Genomic DNA, 19,242 nt, shown 5'->3' with positions numbered 1-19,242 from the left:
ACAATAATTGCATCTACTACATACGATTGTTTTGAGGAATAACTGTAATAATTAGGTAAAGCTCTTAATACATGTTCTGTGCATCATGAGTATTCAGTAAATTTAAGTTCTCTCACTGACACCTAACCATAGCCCTGTGAGGTGCTGTCATTTCTCACAACTGCAGGGCGGGTGGGGGCGTGGCTGGAGGAGAGGAAGAGAAAGTGCTGAGAGGCCAAGTGGATTATCCAGGGCCACACCATCTAATAAGCCCCCCACCCAAATGTGGGACAAGCCTTTCTTAAAATGTCTACTTCTTTAAAAATACTTAGGTACCTTGAAAAATCATTATCGTATTATGAGCTAACATCCATTGAGTGCTTCCTCTGTGCCCAGCACTGTGCAAGCACTTCATATAGGTTATCTTAAAACAAGCCCATGAGGCAGGCGCTATTACCATTCCTGTTATAGAAACTGGTTCCCAGAGAGCCTAAGGAACATGTGCCAGGTCACGAGCAGTAGGCCTTCAAGCCAACGCTCTTAGCTGTGATGCCTTGCAGCATTCAGAGGTCAGAGGTAAAAAAAGAAGACTAGTCTGACTGTCTTTTCAGAGGAGGCTCAGGACCAGACAAAGGAGGGCTGGATCCAGGAACAGAGCTGAGACCTGATGTCCATGTCTGAGGGCTTGTGCTTCCATGTTCTTTGCAGGTTTCATCGCACTGTGTCTTTCCCGGTGCTGGCCTTCTGAAAGGGCAGCTGCGACAGGAGGGAGGGAGGGGAAGGGGTAATGGAAAGGGAGAGAGGCTAAGATGGCCCTACCCTGGGCCACTTACTCCTGCTTATAGCAGCAATTCAGCTTTTTCACTTTCACATATGCTTTTATTTGTGGGGAAAAGGGGAGTCTGTTCATGGGATAGAAGTTTAAAAACCACAACCCTGTTCTTTTCTATGTCTAAGTGCAAACTCGTATTGTCTTGCAAAATCCGGTGCTGTCAGGAACCCCTGAAAGAACAGTGTGAGAGAGAGCTGTGCTCTAAGCAGCAGGAGCACTGAACTTGGGGTCTATGGAGCCCCAGGGGGCAGGCACATGGTACAGCCTCTGGAATCCATAATCTGTTTAGGCTGTATGCAAAATTCTAAGGTACATGCCCTCTGGGGAGGAGAGGGCTGGCAACTTCTCTCAGATTTCCAAAAGGTTCCATGTCTCTAAACACATGAATGACTACTAAAACTAACCATCGTCACCACAGAAACTGCCATGCATTGATGGCAGTCTTCACCTTACCAATGCTCATATGCCGGCAGAATGGGAATAATAAAGTCACCTACCTCACAGAGCTGTGGGGAGGATGAACTAAGTGCAAGCACTTAGAAGGGCACCTGACACAGGCCCTATAGGCTTTAGTTATGTTTTATCATTATAATTATTATATATCATCACTTTCATTGCCTCATTAGTCCTCACAAAAACTTTATGAGTTATGTATTATTATCAGTTCCTCTTTATAAGCCAATAAATAGAGGCTTCAAAGGTTAAATAATTAGCTCAAGGCCACAGAATAGCAGAGAAGGAACTTGAACTTGGCCTGTCTGGTTCACAAGCCTAGGCTGGCCCTCAGTCTAGATGCACTAAGAGAAGAAGGCAGGACTCCGTGAGAACCCAGGAAGAGGCAGGTGGGCAGTGCTGGGAGGCCCCAGATGACCCCAGGCCTGAGATCAGCCAGCCAGAGGGGAAACAGGCCTGGGGCTTTCCGTTGAAAAGGGCCAGCCAGCCTTGCTTACTTTGCACCTTTCCTAATCAACAACAGAAAGCCAAGCTGCTTAAAATAATAATGATTAAAAAAGAAAACCAACCCCCTGCAGTGGCCGTCCCTAGGCTCCAAAGTGAGCCAACATCTTGGAGCTCAGTGGGTTCCAGCGAGGCGCCCACTGGCTGAGCTCCAAGCAGTGTTTCTCCTTCCAAACCGACACATAACTCAGCTGAACATACCACTCAAAAGCCAAAAAGATGCCCCTAGGTTGCCATGGCAATGCTAACCAGACAACATTTAACCAGCTCTGACGCATATACACAAACATATTTAAGGGCCAAATGGACCGATTTGGTGAGGGAGAAGGGGCAAGAGAGGGGAGTGTTGTTTCTCAAGCTCCATCTCCAAGGATCCGGCCCCCAACTTATCTAGGTCAGACTGAAACAGGGCAAAGGACTCAAACATAAGCTGAGATCGGATTTGCTAGGGAAAGGGAACTCACTCCTGTGCTTCTGCATTTCTGTCACAGACAACGGTCTCATTTTATGAGGGCCAAGAGGTAAGTGCTGGGTGTTACAGATGCTGATGGTCCTAGATCTGCCTCTCCCTGGGGCCAGCCATCCACTACCCGGGCAGTCCGATCTCCTTACCCCAAAGTAGAGAGTGCTTTGGCCCACAGCAAATCGGGAAGATCCAATGTGCTCATGAGTGTAAAATTACTTGTAAACTGAAAGCACTATGCGGATACATGTTAATGTTGATATTAAAAATTTTAACCACCTGCTCCCACCAGGTAGCACTCTCATTTTCCAGATCCCATGGTTCAATGCCCATCCACAGGAGTTAATGACCATGGTTACTTTCCTTTAGGAGACTTTGCTCCTGGGTCCAATGGGGTTTGCTCCGTGGGCTGTGGCAATCTGGAGAGTGATGATAAATGCAGAAAACTTGACCAGGGTCTGAAAAGACCACCATGCCTATGGGGTCTGTCATATTCTGGGCTCTTCTATGCCTCAGCCCTCACCTCGGACACAACAGGGAAAATGGTTGGCATTGCTCAGAAGCCAGAAGCATCTCACCAGATACAGATTATAGCACTTAGGGAGGACTGATAAACAAAATGTTGCAAACCTTTCCTCTGCAGGTTCTGTGACATCCTCAGGTAAACAGACTCTCCAGAAATGGAAATCCTCTTTCACCTATCACTCCCCTGGGGTGAACCCTCTTACCTTTCAAGACTTACCCCTTAAAAGTTATATCTAAATAACTTTTAGAAAGTTATTTAAGAGCTCCCCCTTTTTTAAAAAAAGCTCCCCTTGCCTAGAGTGGAATGGCCCCTCACTGTGCCATGCACGGATGTCTGTGGGAACAGGTACATTGTTCTATTGTTCTAATTGTTCTCCAGTCTCCCACCCATTCATCACTGAGTTCCTTGAGTGCAAGACTCACATCTTGTTCGTCTGGGTATTCACCTGGCTTAGCCCGGAGCCTGGCATTAGTTGGCACTCTGTGAACATTTGTCGATTGACTGGCTAAATATATGCAATCCCACGTTTATCATGTTTGTACACCAATGACTCTGAAATTCTCAAGTCCATGTGCCACAGGTTTCTGCTTTCACTTCCCCATCCTCTGAGAAGAGAGGAGGACTTGAAGTAGAGCCCAGAGTGTAGGAGTTAGACTGGGAAATGGAGCTCAGGGGCAGCCAGGTGGGTCAGGGGGAAGATGGTGAGTGGGTAGGAGGAAGAGGTACCCTTTTCACCTCTTCACTTCTAACCACTGATTAGCTGATGAAAGTAATTCACCTCTTAAAAACTGGAAAAGCACCCATTCCTCCTGCTTTGAAAAGAAATTGCTTTTCTCTGCCTGTATTATTAAACGCCCCTGAAGATGCTGTGTTTTCTTAGTGAGTAAACACATGAACTCTTGCTGATTATTTTCAAGGAGTCATAGATACCCTTCCAACGGGTACACTGCCCAAGTTCTCAACTCACTGTGTCATCTTCCTTTTGCCAATGTGATGTTTCTCCATATACCTTCCCCTCTCGTCTCCAAACAGACAATATTTAGCAAACGACAACAAATCTTTATCGTTAGCCACCCTAAATAAGGTCTAACTGGGAAGTTAACCTTCGAGGAATCTAGAAATAGTGGCTCATCCGCTATGCCATATTCTCAAATTATGCTTCCCATGAGTAGAAATGCTTTAACTATATGCTCACATGCGCACACACAGGTGTCCTATCAACCAGAACAACACCCATGCTTGTCTATAAGAACTTCCCGTACACCCTTAGGCAAGTTCTGTCTTATGAATTATCTGTTTGTAATATAGAAGAAAGGACAATGGCTCTGTTGTCCTTATCATCATCTTTCTCATTTCCTACAGAGTGGAATGACTGTAGCGGAGGTACTTACATTTTCCTGGACTCACATCCCGTATGCTGAACTATTCTCTGCTCCATTTACCACCAGACCATGTCTGCTTCCCCGCCCCTAGGCTGGAACTAATTATCACAGACAATTATAGGATTTTATATTCCTGTGTTCTAAAAAAACCCAGTCCATGAAAAAGAAAACAAAACAGTACTTCCATAGCTGAAAGAGTTATGGAGAAACCACAAAATTGCACTGGTGCTACGGTAGTATTTATAAATAGCATATTTACATATAGAACTAAATTTGCACAGAAGAACCTGAGGTGACAACCTATTTTATAAGCTTGAAAGTGGACTTAAACAACAAACAATACCTGCAATGGAAGGTGCAGAAAATACAAATGTACCAAACAGAATAAAAGGTTTACTACCTTCAAGTGTCAGTTCTGCATACACATATAATGGGCTGGGACAAACGCACTGATATCTATCCCAAGGAGAACTACTGCATCTCTTTCATGTGAAGATGTGACTGCATGTGTAAAATGCTTGCACTAAAATTAAGTCTTCTATCTTCCAAATTTTCTCAATTATTAATACACTAGACAGCTGCAGTAGCTCTAGTAAAAATAGCAGCCAAGCTTTTCCAAAAGTCAAAGCAGCCATGAGAGGTCTGCATGGGGACTTTCCTATGCAAGGAACGGTTGCTCTCTGGATCAAACAAAAAGAAACAGTCTCCAGTGGAACAATAAAAAAGAGAAACTTGTTTCAGAATGAATACCGAAAAATGACTCCCCACCACCACACACACTCACTCTCACTCACTCTTCTTTATTTGTGCATGAAAAAAGGTGACTGAAAAGGCAATCTGTCCAACTCATTGGGGTAACAAGCAATTCAGAAAATTAAACAGTAACCCCAAGGAATGCCAATCGCTTTGATGTACTCTAGAATGAGACGATCAAATTGTGATATTCAAATGAAGTGGAATGAGGTTAAAAAACAAATTATGACTTTTTTTAGATTTCTGAAAGCAAATGAATGTCCAGGAAAAAAAAAAAAAGCTGTCCTTTAGGTGTCACCTTCATATTTTAAACAGATATTAGCATCATCTTAACAGACTTTGATAATATACATTACTTGTGTAAATATTCATGTTTAAAAGTGTTTTGAAGGGAAAAGCTGAGCTCTCAGAGCATCGGAATTTAATGTTTCTGAACTCAACAGTGATCATGAATTCTAATTCAAGGTTATGTGCAGAATATTCAACAAGAACAGATTTTAAGATTTTTTTTTTAAAACCTAAAAACAAAACCTAAACCCAACAAAAAAAAAAAAAAAACAACTAACAAAGGTAAAATGAAAAAGGGCCGGATATAATAATACATTTCAAATGTATTGCCATGGTTCTGATTTCACATCATTCTAACCTTTAAAAGCAATCTGACCACATGCTCCAATTTCTGAGTAATAAAATACCATCACCTCATCTGTGCCTCAGCTCCATACACAAACAGAAATTGTTGTGGGTCTTTGAGGAAGCAGAACAAGTCATAATAGTCCAAGTTCTAAACAAGTGTGTGTTTGCACCAGTTCTGTAGAATTTGTTTCTAAGAGCAAGGACCATATTTCCTTTTCGCTGTCTCGCCATCTATATAAAAATCACACCATTTTTCAGTAAATGCCAACAAATGTCAGAAGAGCAGACCACAGCTACTTGGAAATGGCTGTTAGTTTATTAATATAATCCCTAGAGTAAAGCTGTTGGTGTGAATGTTTTCAAGATGGTCAATATCATTTAAAGGCAGGGATAACATAACATAAACACTCCACCCATGTACTGCTTACCATTTGCGATCTGTTCTTCGGACAGCCATTGATGTCTTCAATCTTTTCATTTGCTGAAAAAGGAAACACAAGTCAGAAAAACAAATCACCACCAGAGATACTTGAGTCGTGATATTCAGGACCCTTGAAGCCAACCAAGTCCTAAGGCCCAGACTGGGGTTTGTCCAATCAGCACTGGCATGTGAAATACAGAGACGCATCTTGCAGGCTTCAGGACTTACTCATCAAGCTGCCGTCCTCCAGGGACAGCTGGGGCAAGGTCGTCATCAGCTAAAGCAGAGACAACTGCATTGACAACAGTCTTGGAGTGATGGGGCATCGTGGAACTGTTGGAGACTGCAAAATAGGCTGAGCTGTGATTGTGCCTTAGGCTCTAAGACAAGGAAGTGCAACAACCTCCCCACAAAAGACGAGATGGTTCAGAGTGGATCAGTCCAGCTATAACTCAGCTCCAGGGGACAAAAGCTACCGATGATGACATCTCACCCCATCTTGAACCAGAAATACTGATATTGCTTTATACTAATAGGATTACTAATAATCGTATTCCCAAGTGGTGGCAATCAGAGAAAATCAGAGAATGAGACTTAAAAATGGCTCATCCAAGGCCGCACAGTAAGTTCAAATTAGATCTGGGAAACTCTTGAAGTCATAATAGTATAATAGCATCTACCTACTAAGAGAAGTGAAAGAAAGAGGATGCACTGAATTAGCTGGAAATCAAATAGCAGTAAGAGGGAAGAAAGGCCCAGCCTCCCATGGTGAAGTATGGAAGAACCCCTAAAAGATGCAGCTCCAAGATATCTCTAGTGCAGTTGAGTTTGCAACAGTAACTGCACAAAAATGGTAGTACGTGTAGAGATGAAGACACTGGCTTTGGAGAAACCCCAGTTTGAATCCCAGCTCTACAGCTTCTTTACTGTGTGATCTTAGCCATGTCACTCAACCTCTCTGGACCACAGTTTCCTCATCTATAAGATGAATTTAATACTACTTATTTCATAGACGCTATAAGAAACAGATTATATGATGCTTAGCCTAGCACCTAGCATGCAGTAAGTGTTCTATAAATGGTAGCTATCATTGACCTATTAATATACATAAAATCTTATCTACGTAAAACAAATAAAATAAAAATTTCCTTTTTGATGTCTCCATCTGAGTTAAGGCCAGAAACTCAGCTAGGACTTCATAGTAAAGAACTAAGGATTTGCCTACTCTGTGAAGTCTTTATAAGCTTCCTCCCCAATCCCATGTCCTTTCACCCCATGGTCCTGTCCCAGAAGAATAAGGCACACTCGGGCCACTTTGTTCTCTCTGCACCCTGTACCTTCCTCTATGTTGCTCTTGAACATCTAGTGCATAACTCCTTTCTTCGGCTGCCCCAGCTATGCTGTGTGAGCCTGACAGACACGCAGATTTTGTTTTTCACATGTCTATCCTTAGGGCTCAATAACTGCTTGCAAAATTCAATTCCAAAAAATATATATCATTTCAGGTTTTAATAAATATGATGCCTAAAACTTCCATAAACAGAAAAGACATTAAAAACTGTCTGAAGAAGATAACAGAATTAACGTGTCCCAAGCCTCTAGGGTTTTAGAACACCTGAACCTAACTATAGCTCACCATTACATCAATGGGGCTTATTTTTTTCTCTAGAGTTTCTACCCTGAGGACGAAGTGAAAAATAAGAAAGTAAGCTAGTGACAGGAAACTGTTTAAAAACTGAATTACCATAAGACTGTCTGGACAGTATAGATACGACCTAATCTACACCTTCTTTAGAATTTGCCAAAAGTAAGTTTGAAAAAAAAAAAAAGGTAAGGTGGGCTGATGACCAACCTAGGGAGACCTCAACCTTCAGAGATCCAATTGTGTTTTCTCAACCCTTAAGAACAATGAGATACGCATTTTAGGGAGTCTCTTCCACCAACTGCTTTCCTTTCTCCCAAAAAAGGTACCACAAGCCTTTAAAAAGCAAGTAGAAGATGTCCTATGAATGAATATTTGTTCTTCAGCTCACCAGAAAACACGATTAGCCAGAATATAACACTAGTATGTAAACTCCACAAGAAAAAGGACTTTTTTATCCTACAGCTGCTTAGGACAATGCCTGATACACAGTAACCACTCAATAAATATCTGCTGAGTGGAACTAAGGAATGAGTATTCTGAACATTTCAAAGAATCAAAAGTATTTCTGCCTATTTTGTCCTTTCACTTGTGAATAGAGATGTACATACTGAAAATGAAGAAGAAAAAAAAAAGACCCTTGACAAATGGCACTCCTTCAGACACGGGAAATTACGGCAGGCCCGCGTTCTGACCTTGGATTTTGATATACAACACTGGAGAATAAATATGTGACTTTTGAGAGTCAAGGCCACTCAAGGTATCTTCCAACTGGATACTTGTGATGACCAAAGTCATAAGTCATTGGAGTCTGATCGATACCCGGTTCAGCATTAGGTCATTAGTGCTCATTAAAGTGAAGGATGGATAAGTGTGATCCTAAGACATCATTTTAAAGATTCTTTATATAACATCTGGATAAGTGAAACCAAAGAGCTTGGTCTAATTACTCCTTTAATTCCTTTTCATGGAGTGTCACCTAAACCACAGCCAGGTGCTCCTTGAATTCAAATATCATGGTTCCTATAAGCCTAATGTTGCCATTTACAACATTCAAAATAAACCAATGGAGTGGAGCTTATTTATGACCCTGCTATAAAATACATGGGAAGAGAGAAAACAAATGACTAATCCCAAACTCAAAATAAATGCTTAATAAAAATCCAAAACAAGTCTTGGACCTCCTAGTTTCTAATTTCATGTAATTTAAATATTTCTCCTTTACTTAAATTCTCAAGAATGTCTACGGTTGTCACAAATACTTAGAGCAATAATAGCAGTTCTGATTCTGTTGAAAAGGAGAGCTTGGTCTTCAGAGCCGAATTTATTAACTCAGGGTAGGGGGTCTTTGGCTACAGCCCCAAAGCAAATAACCAGATGCAAAAGCATTTGTCCCCAAAGTCCTCAATGGTGATTACAGCTGGCATGCCTAAGTGTCAATGGTAATTTATCATTCCAGCGTGTTCAAGACATTCTTAGTCCATTAATGCAGTAACTTGTCTGCACGCAGGTGACAAGTTAGTAATTAGAAAGCATCAGTGCACTTTTTAAATAAGAAGAGTGGCATCGAGCTCATTACTTTTCCAAAAACCTCCTCTGATAAGTTCAGAGCATTTCCCAGCCAGTGCATCTATACTTGGCATCTATGTACGTGCATAGGGCAGCTGGCAGCCCTGCATGCAGTGATAGTAGGCCTTCGCGGGGAAGAATGTACAGTCTTGCGTGTTTGAATTTCCTGGTTGTGCTCAGAGGCAGCCCGAATGGCGGTAGAAAATAAGCTTCTTTCATCTCTCTTCACCTCTAATGGGCAATCTCTTCCTCTCTTCCTCTGTCTTGACTTCCTTCTTTTGTCCAATCCTCTTTTGTTCATCCTGTTTCCTTCTTTCTTTCTTTCCTTTTTCTTCCCTTTCTCTCACTCCTTTTCTTTCCCTCACTCCACCCCCTTCTGGCATCCTCCCTGAGTGGCAGCGATGTAAGCGTTGTCCGTCTCTCTCTTGATTCATGCTATTTATCCTGGCCACATAAACCTTCCTAATAACTCACGGAGATGGCATTGTAATGCGCTGGCATGCGACTGCAGACTTCGGGCAACTCACAACCCAAAAAGATAATCACACTAATAAGAGGTCGAACACAGAGAGACTCAACCCTCAATCACTAAAGGGCATAAAAAGGCAGCAGCAAAAGGTCCATTTCTTCCAAACAGGCAGAAGGCAACAGTGGAAAAGTACAGACCCCAAATAAGAACACTATCTAGGAAGCCCATTCCCAGGAGTATCTGGAATAGATGAAGATGCAGGTAGGAGCAGTGTCTATAAAAAACGTTTATGGTTTTTCTTCAAGTCACACATCTGATCATGTCACTCCTCAAGCTGAAAATGAACTCTTCAACCACTGGCATTTGTTCTTAGGCCAAAGCCCAGAATTCACTGTCCTGTGTCTGGTGGCCTGCCTTATTTTGCCCTGTTGACCCTCTGGCTCTCTCTGCTCCAGCCTTTTTGCACACTACTTCCTCCACCAGGAATGCCCTTCCCAACCGCTTCACACAGCGAACTCCACCTAACTAACTCCAAGTTTGAGGTTTTGGCTTATAGATAAATTCCCCGATTTCCACCCTTCACCACCGCCCTTCTCCATCATGGGTTAGGTCTCAGTGCCACGTATCTTTTACCATCATAATACTCTTCCCAGGCCTAGAAATAAGTTGACCCTTAAAAGAGACAATCTCTCGGCTTGCAAAGTTGGATGCGCCTTCGTTTAGATGTGTTCTTTTTTAACTTTTTATTTTGAAATAACTTCGAACTTACAGAAAAACTACAGAAATAGTACAGAGAATTCCTACATTCCTTCACCTACTCTCATTTTCTCCCTCCTCCCCCTTTCTCTGCATAGGGACACTTATTTTCCTGAATCATTTTAGTGTTGGCCACATAGATCAATCATATCCTTTGCCCCTTATACTTAATATGTACTTCCAAAGAATAAGGATATTGTCTAATGGTAGAATTAGAAAATTGAGGAAATTTAGCATTGATATAATTTCAATATTCTAATTCTGTCAAATGACACAAAAATCTCTTTTAGAGCATTTTATTCCCTGGTACAGAATCCAGTCGAGGATCACATAGTGCATTTAGTTGTCATGTCTCTTTAGTCTTGAACGATTTCTCAGCCTTTGTCTTTCATGGCACTGACATTTTTGAACAATACAGGCCAGTTTTTTTGTTTTTGTTTTTGTTTCCTAACAGAATGTTCCACAATTGGAGTTTGTCAATTAGTTTCAGGTTTTCCACCCCTGACTGGAATTCAACATAAATGATGTTGTGCTCTCTCGTGTTCTCAGGGTATCACATCAGGAATCACATGACATCCATCTGTCCCTCGCCAGTGATGTAATTTTGATCACTTGGTCATGATGTCTGGATTCCGCACTGTGTGGTTACTATGTCTCCCCTTGGAACTAATAAGTAATCAGTGGAGAGACCATGCAAATAGCCGGCTCCTCATCAAACTTTCTTCTCTTGATTTTAGTACCCATTGATGAGTCTTGCCTTAACTAATCTTTACCATCATGGCCGCGACTCCCTTTACATCTATCAGCCCGCATTCTCCCATACAGTTGAGCCAGCTCTTCTCTACTGATGTATCTATTTATCTATCTATCCGTATAGACTTACAGATTCCTATTTTATTCTATGGTTATAATCCACTACCATCCTCAATTATTTTGATGCTCTCATTATTTCTGATTAAATTTTTCTTTGTAGCCCTAGAGGGCAGAACAAATACTTGTAGGGAGAAACTACCAAGAGGAACAGATTTGGACCTAAGGAAAGAAGAGCTTTTGAAGGATTCCAACTCTCCATCTTTAGATCTAGGTGCCTGAAGAGGTAGTAAGTTGCCCATCACAGTAAGTATTTAACAGTCTGTTGACTGCTTTTCAGAGAAACAATTCATGCATCAGGTTGGGGCATTTACAAGTTCTTTCCAAAACTTAGAGCTAAGAGTTGCAGGAGAATTCTAGAAAGGAGAAAGGTATGACATACAGTTTAGAAGAATGCTCAGAAGAATATTAAACACTGAGAAGCAGGAACCTCCAGGCCCCCTGTTGGAAACAATTCGACTCAGACGTGTAGAAGCAGGGGCTGTAGTGAATAAAATTATCGTCCCTAATCCTTGCTAAGTGTTGTAAGCTCTGAAAGGAGGATAACTCAGATCCAAGTCCAAAGACAGCAGCCAGGGGAAAGACAGAGGAGGGTCCCTTTGGCTGCTTGGGGGAGTTAGGAAAGGTATCAGAGAGAAACTGACTTTTCATGAATGGTTAGGAGGTCACCAGCCGAAGACCAACTGCAACCACCAGAATTTGGTCCAGCACAAAATGAACGAGTCACCAGGACTCCAGGGAAAATTTTAGCTAGATAGGTAGGCGGGCAGGTAGATAGAAAGATAGATAGATAGATACACATAATATGTATATATTAAGTACATATATACATACAAATATATATTTTTACATTTTATTTTCATGGGCACATGTGTAGGAGGACTTCAAAAGTAAAGAGTACAATTGTTCAATAGTTCGGCATCTGGATCAGAAAATGCTGCTCCTCCTCCTCCATCAAGAAATCTGTGTTCATGAGATATTCCAAGATTAAACACTCTCAACAGGCTGACAATCTAGGTAAGAAGTCGCATAGGAGACTCCTACATCCAGCTGCCTTCTCAGCTACCCATCTCCCGGGTCTCTGCTCCCCACACCCAGAACAGAGCCTGTGAGGCCAGCACAGTCAGGAGCGGAGATCCATGTGCTGACATTGGCCTTACTTGGGAGTCCCGGGCCACGGCGAGCCTCTCCTACAGAGCAGAGGGAAAACAACTTGGAGGCCTGAGTGAGGTGCAGCCCAAGCCACTGCTACTAACTAACTTGAGCTTCTGGAGTCATACTCTCATGGCTCCAGGCCCAGAGGGGTCCCTGTCTAGGGAGATTCATGTCATCGGAATAGATTCAGAGAAGCGTCCTCCTGAGCGACAATAAAAACCACGCTCGCTCACATTTCTGTAGCACTACATTTAGTAAATTTGATGACATACGTGCTGCCATTCACCTCTTCTGGGCCCATGACAGACATAATTAATCTATCATGTCACTCTGACACCAATACTAGGGCCTCGTCATCCTTCTACACATATCTTTCTACGCAGTGTCTACCAAGTGCTATCCAGAAACACTTAACAGTTTCCAAACGTATTTCATATTTGATACCTGCCTTGCATTTCATAAGACTCCCACAAGAGTAGACAAAGCAGGCTCGGCTGTACCTATTTTAAAGATGGAAAAACAGAGGCAGCGGAGGTTAAGTGACTCTTTGGAGGTCCCACAGTCGGGAGGGATGGAGATGGGATGAGAGCAAGGCCTCTGGTACTATCCTTTCCCATTTTCTCTCTTGCTTCCTGTGCTGAAAGTGAAAAACTCTCCGTGAGACATTCTGTACAGCCCCAAGACTCAGTTACAGCAGGCCCAGGTACATGATGACCCTGCTGAGACAGAGATCCAAATACGGCTCAGGGACGAGTGGCCTCTTTCAGGAGGATCTTGCCAAGAAGATGCTTCTCCTTCCAGGGTTACACATCTTGCACATTGGCCTCTATTCCCAGCCAGGAGCACAGGGCTGGCACAGAGTCCAGTCCATGCTCCACAACCGGTTACTGAACTGAAGTAAAGGGAGGGAGAGCCTTGTACTAGGTTCAGTGTCTCTGGACTGAGAGAAGGTATAAGGCAGCAAAGCAAAGAATAGAAGTTTTCAAAGCAGACTCGCCCAGGTTAGACTCCCCTTGCACACTAGTCATGTGATATTAGGCTAATCAGACTCACTGAACCTCACTTTCCGCATCTGTAAAATGGGGAGAATACCAACTACTTCACAGGGATGCTGAAGAAATTAAACGAGAGAAATATTTAAAAGAGCTTGGTGGAAGTGATGATAAAGAGTGGGAGGAAAAGGATGGAAAAGCAGAATATGGCAGACAGACTTCAAGGTGACCCCCACTTAAGTTCAAGCTCTTGTACAATCTTCTCCTGTTGAGTGTTGCAGGACCTAGGACTCACTTCTAACTAACAGAATATGGCAAAGGTGATGGGATACCATTCCCACGATGTTTTGTTACATTATATAAGTTTTTTTCTCTTGGAAAAAAAGTTTCTCTCTTGCTAACACTGAAGAAGTCAATCAAAGCAGCCATGCTGGGAGAAACACATGGCAAGAAGCTGAGAGGGGCTTCTGGGAGCTGAGAGTGGCCTCCAGCCAACAGTCAGCAAGAAATCAGAACTCACCTCCTATAACTGCAAGAAAACAAATTCTGCCAACACTGAGTGAACTTGACCCCTGCCCAGTCAAACCTCCAGATGAGAACTCAACTCTGGCTGACACCTTGACTGCAGCCTTGCAGAGGCACCAGCTAAGTTGTGCCTGCGCTCCTGATGCACAGAAACTGTGAGATAATATATATTGTTTAAGCTGCTAAGTTTGTGGCAATTTCTTATAAAGCAAAAGAAAACTAATTCGGGGGAAAAAAAAAAGAAAGGAGAATGGGAAGGAGGACCAATGAAACCTGGTCTTAAGAAATCAATCTCAAGACAGTAGGAAAGCTTTTTCTCCTTGAGTGACAGGGGCAGTCCATACATTTTGGCTAAGGCTAACCTGCCTGTCTGTGTTTTCAGGTACAGTCCCCACAGATGTGAGTAGAGCTACAACTATACAAGGCTACTTCTCACGCACTGACTTTTCCACAACACACGCCTGAGGCACTGAGGCTTCTGTCCCTTCCCTGCGCCTTCTTTCTTGGCATCTCCTGGCATGAGTCAGCTGCTGCTAGCGACAACAATTGGCCTAATGCTGTCTAATTGACCCCCTGCCTGCTCAGTCTGCTCTGAGCTCTCAAGCAGGACCACTGGGGCGCTTCCCTTAAGGACTAAGGCAAAGCTGTGCCCAGCCTCCGCCCACGTGCCTTCCCTGGTGAACCCTCTGCTACTAGCACACGGCCAGGGCATTAAAAGTGCCACCGTTCCAGTTCCTTTCTCCTAGTGCTAAAACCAGAACCACCCCTCTCCAGAGTCTGATCCTTTGATTTCTCAGACCCGATTAGAGTTGGCAGGGCTAAACCAACTCCATGTTGCTTTTTTTCTTCTTTTTCTTTTTCTTTTTTGAATTATTTCCAGAGTAATCCATTTTTTAAAAAAGTACCAACAGAGAGGGGGCAGGAATGAGAGAATCACAAAAATAGTAGGAAGTAAGAAGGGGGCAGAGAGCCCCTCCCCCCAACACCAGCATTCCCCTCCCGTCTTGGCCAGTCTTCCTTCTCAGAGGATTAAGATGAGATTGCTGTGTGGGTGATCTTATCAGGGAAAAACGAGCTGGTACCCCCACTCCCTGAGCGCAAAACAGTCAAATTCTCAACACATGTGACAGAAATACCGCATTTTTCTTAAAGATGCCAGTGTTCCATTCCCCTTGCCCAACTTGAACACTTCTGGGTCTCCACTGTAACCCGACCCCCAACGTAAAATATGCTCTTACCCACAACCTGGATAATCTGGGCCAGGAGGACGCCGTCTGTCACATCTTGCTGGAGATCCTTGATGAGACGTTTATGGCCTGATTTGGCTAGATAATGATTGGCCCAGTCCGTGTAGATCTGCAAAAAAGCAAAGAGGCAACTTTAGGAAGCTCATCGGACCCCATCTCGGTCTGAGGCAGCTGCTTGGGCTGGCACGGCGGCCACCGTCCCACTGCCTGGGGCCAGCCAGTGCCATTAACATTCAGTGCATTGTACCGATGGGCATTCAGCAACCATAGCTGAGCTTTCCCCTATTGAGAGATCTGCCGTCAAGGCTCAGGGAAAAGCTAAAGAAAGCTTCAAAACATGAAGAGGCCTGAATGGGACAGGGGACACGGAACTAAACAGTCTGTGCCAGATGGCTTTGAGAGGCTGCGGCTCTAAATGCAAGAGAGGTCTCCCCCACCAACCCCCACAACCCCACCCCTCCTCATCTTTTTTCTTTATTGAGAAAACGTATGGGGAGGTTACCACCCAATAGGCATCTTTTAATGGGCCATTTCAGGGTAAGGAAGGCTATTGAGTTAACCAAGTTCTCAGGAGCCAGGGTCCCTTGTAAAGAAGCCAAGTACGAAAACATAAAGCCCCTCAATTACTCCTGTATGAGTGGAGTTATTGATGGCCTCACAATGATCTCAAATTTAATCAGTTTAATTTAAAAGCCAAGCATCGTTTTCACTGTCAGGATTCTGTGAACAAAACCTAGCAAATTCCAACATATTTAAACACAGCACTAGTGTACACTGCACCTGAAGGGCAGAGGCTGGGTCGTCCGTGAGATCAGGAGAGCAGAGTCCCTTGGGGAACACATATAGACCTGCTCCTCCTCTTGGTTACAGAATCATCAGCACAAAGGAGTATTTTCTTCCAAACAGGCCAACAAGCATAAGGAAACACACATTGAAAACTTTCCCCCCTAACTGACCTAAGCCAAAACAAACAAAACTAAAATTCTCCTCACCAATTTTTTCCCTCCTCACCAATTTTGAGTGCTAAGTTCCATGCACAGGTTTGTGAGTTGGTGGAGGGATACGCAGACCCTGTTTATCAGCACTTTTTCTCCACAGACTGGCACAAAGAGACCCAGTAAGACAACCATCTTACCTCAGCTGGGTCATATATTAGTACCAACACATCGCATACCAATCTATATGTGTCTCCACCAAGGTGATGACAGTGATCACCAGCCTGCCTGCTCCGAGACCTTGTGTGACTCACAGAACAGTGGAAGCCCTGCCCTCACCCCAACTTCTGCCCTCTGTCCTGTTCTTTTGAACGCCATGCCCAGAGTAATGGGGCCTCGTCGCTCAAAGTTCCCAGAATAAGGACCGTGGACCAGGGCCCGAACTCATAAAGCAGAGGCCTACTAGAGAGGCAGCACCTTTGACTACCCCACCTGGGACTGTGAGGGCATCATCCCCCAAAGGGGAAGAGCTGCACATTTTACTTGGTCAAGATCTGAGGACAGACAACCTCTGTCCATCTCACCCCGCACCCTCGAAGCTCAGTCTTCCACTGAAGAGATCCACAAGCACACTGCACACCACAATGTGGTTCTATTTCACACCTCAGACCATGGTGCCCCATCCTTAAATCCATGTTACTCTCCTTCCTGGAACTCCTAAGTTGTCAGAGATTAAAAAAAAAAAAAAATCTAGTGCAACGAAATCATTCTATAAGCACTGGGAAAGCAAGGAAATGGAACGCCATCTTGGTCATTACAACGGCCAATCTGAAAAGGTCAATGATCATTAAACGAAATTAAGAGGGTGAGAGGAAGAGAGAAAAGCATTAAAAGGCAAAGAGGCAGACCTGCCTGTGTTCAAGTCTAAGTTCCACAGGCTCCACAGGGTAGGGATTTAGGTCTGTTTTGTTCCGTAGTGTGTCTAAGTACCTGCCTTAGCATAAGGCACATTAGTTCTCAATATGCACCTGCGGATGAACAGACACATGACCTCAGTTGAGCTATTTAACTTCTCCGAGACTAAGTTTTCTTATCTGTAAAATGGGATCAATACCATCCACTTGTTAGCTCTTATAAGGACCTAGTGATACAACACAAGTGAAAAAAAGTGCCTCATGCAGACTCACTCAATAAGCGGTAACTAACACACACTGTGCCTACTACATGCTGGGCACTAATATATACACTTTATACATATTAACTCATTTAATCCTAATTCTATGGGGTAGATACTAGTATTGCATGTATTTTTCGGAGGAGAAACTGAAGTGTAGAGAGGTAAAGAAAGTGGCAGAGCCAGGATTTGAACCCATGCTGACTAACTGTAGAGTCCCTTAGACCCTATAGCACTGCTTCTCTGAATATAAACATAAATGTTTCTCAAATCATTCACCCCCTCTCTGACACTATCCTGACTCTAGGCCCTTCCCTCTACTCAGTTATGTTCTCACTGAATGAATTGGGGGGAAAGCAAACAAACAAACAAACAAACAAAACAAAAACCTAGTTCTGTCTCTGGCTGTCTGAATGCCCCTGGGCAAGTCACTCAACTTTTCTGAGTTTCAGTTTATTCAGCTGTGAAATGGGCACAATATAGCCTACTACAGACAGTGACTGTGAAGACTCAATGAGGTACCATATGGAAGCCCCTGGCTTCACCCACGATGGAGCCCAGGAAGCAGAGGCAGGAGAGTGGTAAAGGGAAGGGCTTTGGAGTTCCAGATTTGCTTTAAATCTCAGCTGCCATGTTGCCGCTTTTACCTCTGTGCCTCTGGCCAGGGTGTCCTCATTTACAAGATGAGGATAATAATGCCTGCATCTTTGGGCTCTTAGAAGATGAAATGAACACATGCTAAGTGTTCAGTAAATAAAAGTAATAATTAGAAATTTTACCACCAGCATTATAAAATGGGCCCTAACAAAACCAGCCATGGCCTCTACCCTGAACCTCCAGGACAAAAATGACTCAGGGACTTGCTCCCCTTCTCTTTCGCATGGCACAATTTTAAGAGTATGGAGCATCCCCCCATCTGGAGTCAAAAACTAAAGGCAAGGCAGGTCAGAAACCAGCCAGGCTAGTACATAGAGTGAGGCTTCCCTTTACTTCCTTGTAGGAGAAGGTACACCTACAATGCTCTTTTAAGACCTGGAGGGATCCCATCAGCTATGTCTGAGGGATGTGAAAACATTTCAAAGCTTATGGCCATCGGCCTCAAGACCATCAGCTGAGGTAAGAAGGGGTCATAAACAAGGATATGGCTAAGTGGCAGGTGGTGCTGGTGCTGCCACTCATTCCCTTCATTGGCGAAAAAAGTGCCACTTTGTGTTATAGGGACTGAATAAGATAATATACCTGTACACAGCAACTGCTGAGTGGTAATAATTATGGTGACCCTCAGAAAAACCTGGCATACCTCATATTTCTCAGTCTCTGAATGCATCTCACCCTATCCCCCCGAGTTCCTCCATCTGGGGCCACCCTGCAAGGCTCAATTCCAATGCCAATCCCTCCAAGAAGTCACTGTTGATTTCCTGATTGCATCCATATGATGCAGAGATTATAGAGAACTTTTCGCTGGGATCACTTTCTCACCCTCACCACCAGATTTTGACAGACAACGTATCTCACCCATCTTTGCTGCCCAGTAGGGCCTCATCGGGAGGGGGGCGCAAGACAGGAGGTTGGGAAGTGGTTGCTGGGTTGAAATGAACAGAATAAAAAATGAGCGAATCCTTGGGAAATGAATTGCATTTGAGACTTAAATAATGTGAGCTCTCAGCTGATCCTCAAACCGGGATCTCAAATCTCTTTATCGATTGAAAAGAGGAAAGAACAGAGAAAATAAATCACTCCATAGCTCAAGATCATTAATCAGATCCCATCCAACAAGAATCATTAATTATCTGGAGTTTCCCCTCCCCTCCTTTGTTCCCAGCTCTCAACTTTTTGAAGAAGTGAGTCACAAGAAAACCCCTAGATTTATTTCATTTTATTATATAATTTTTTATTTTTCAATTACAGTTGACATATTAATTTCAGGTAGACAACATAATGATTAGACATTTACATAAC

General features: G+C 43.4%; 1 protein-coding gene across 1 annotated transcript in view; it reads right to left on the bottom strand.

Annotated features, from left to right (window-relative positions):
- Positions 1-19,242, bottom strand: part of NAV2 (neuron navigator 2) — a 388,116-nt gene that overhangs the window by 252,807 nt on the left and 116,067 nt on the right. The window contains exons 2-3 of the mRNA XM_023521874.1: positions 15,166-15,283; positions 5,957-6,009 (exon numbers count right to left, since the gene is read on the bottom strand). Of these exons, the coding sequence (XP_023377642.1) occupies positions 5,957-6,009; positions 15,166-15,283 (171 nt within the window). The remainder of the gene's footprint in view (positions 1-5,956; positions 6,010-15,165; positions 15,284-19,242) is intronic.

The sequence above is a fragment of the Pteropus vampyrus genome, unplaced genomic scaffold (assembly GCF_000151845.1).
Source record: "Pteropus vampyrus isolate Shadow unplaced genomic scaffold, Pvam_2.0 Scaffold321, whole genome shotgun sequence".
NCBI lineage: Eukaryota > Metazoa > Chordata > Mammalia > Chiroptera > Pteropodidae > Pteropus > Pteropus vampyrus.
The sequence above is the reverse complement of the archived record's forward strand: the minus strand, read 5'-3'. Positions and strand labels throughout refer to the sequence as shown.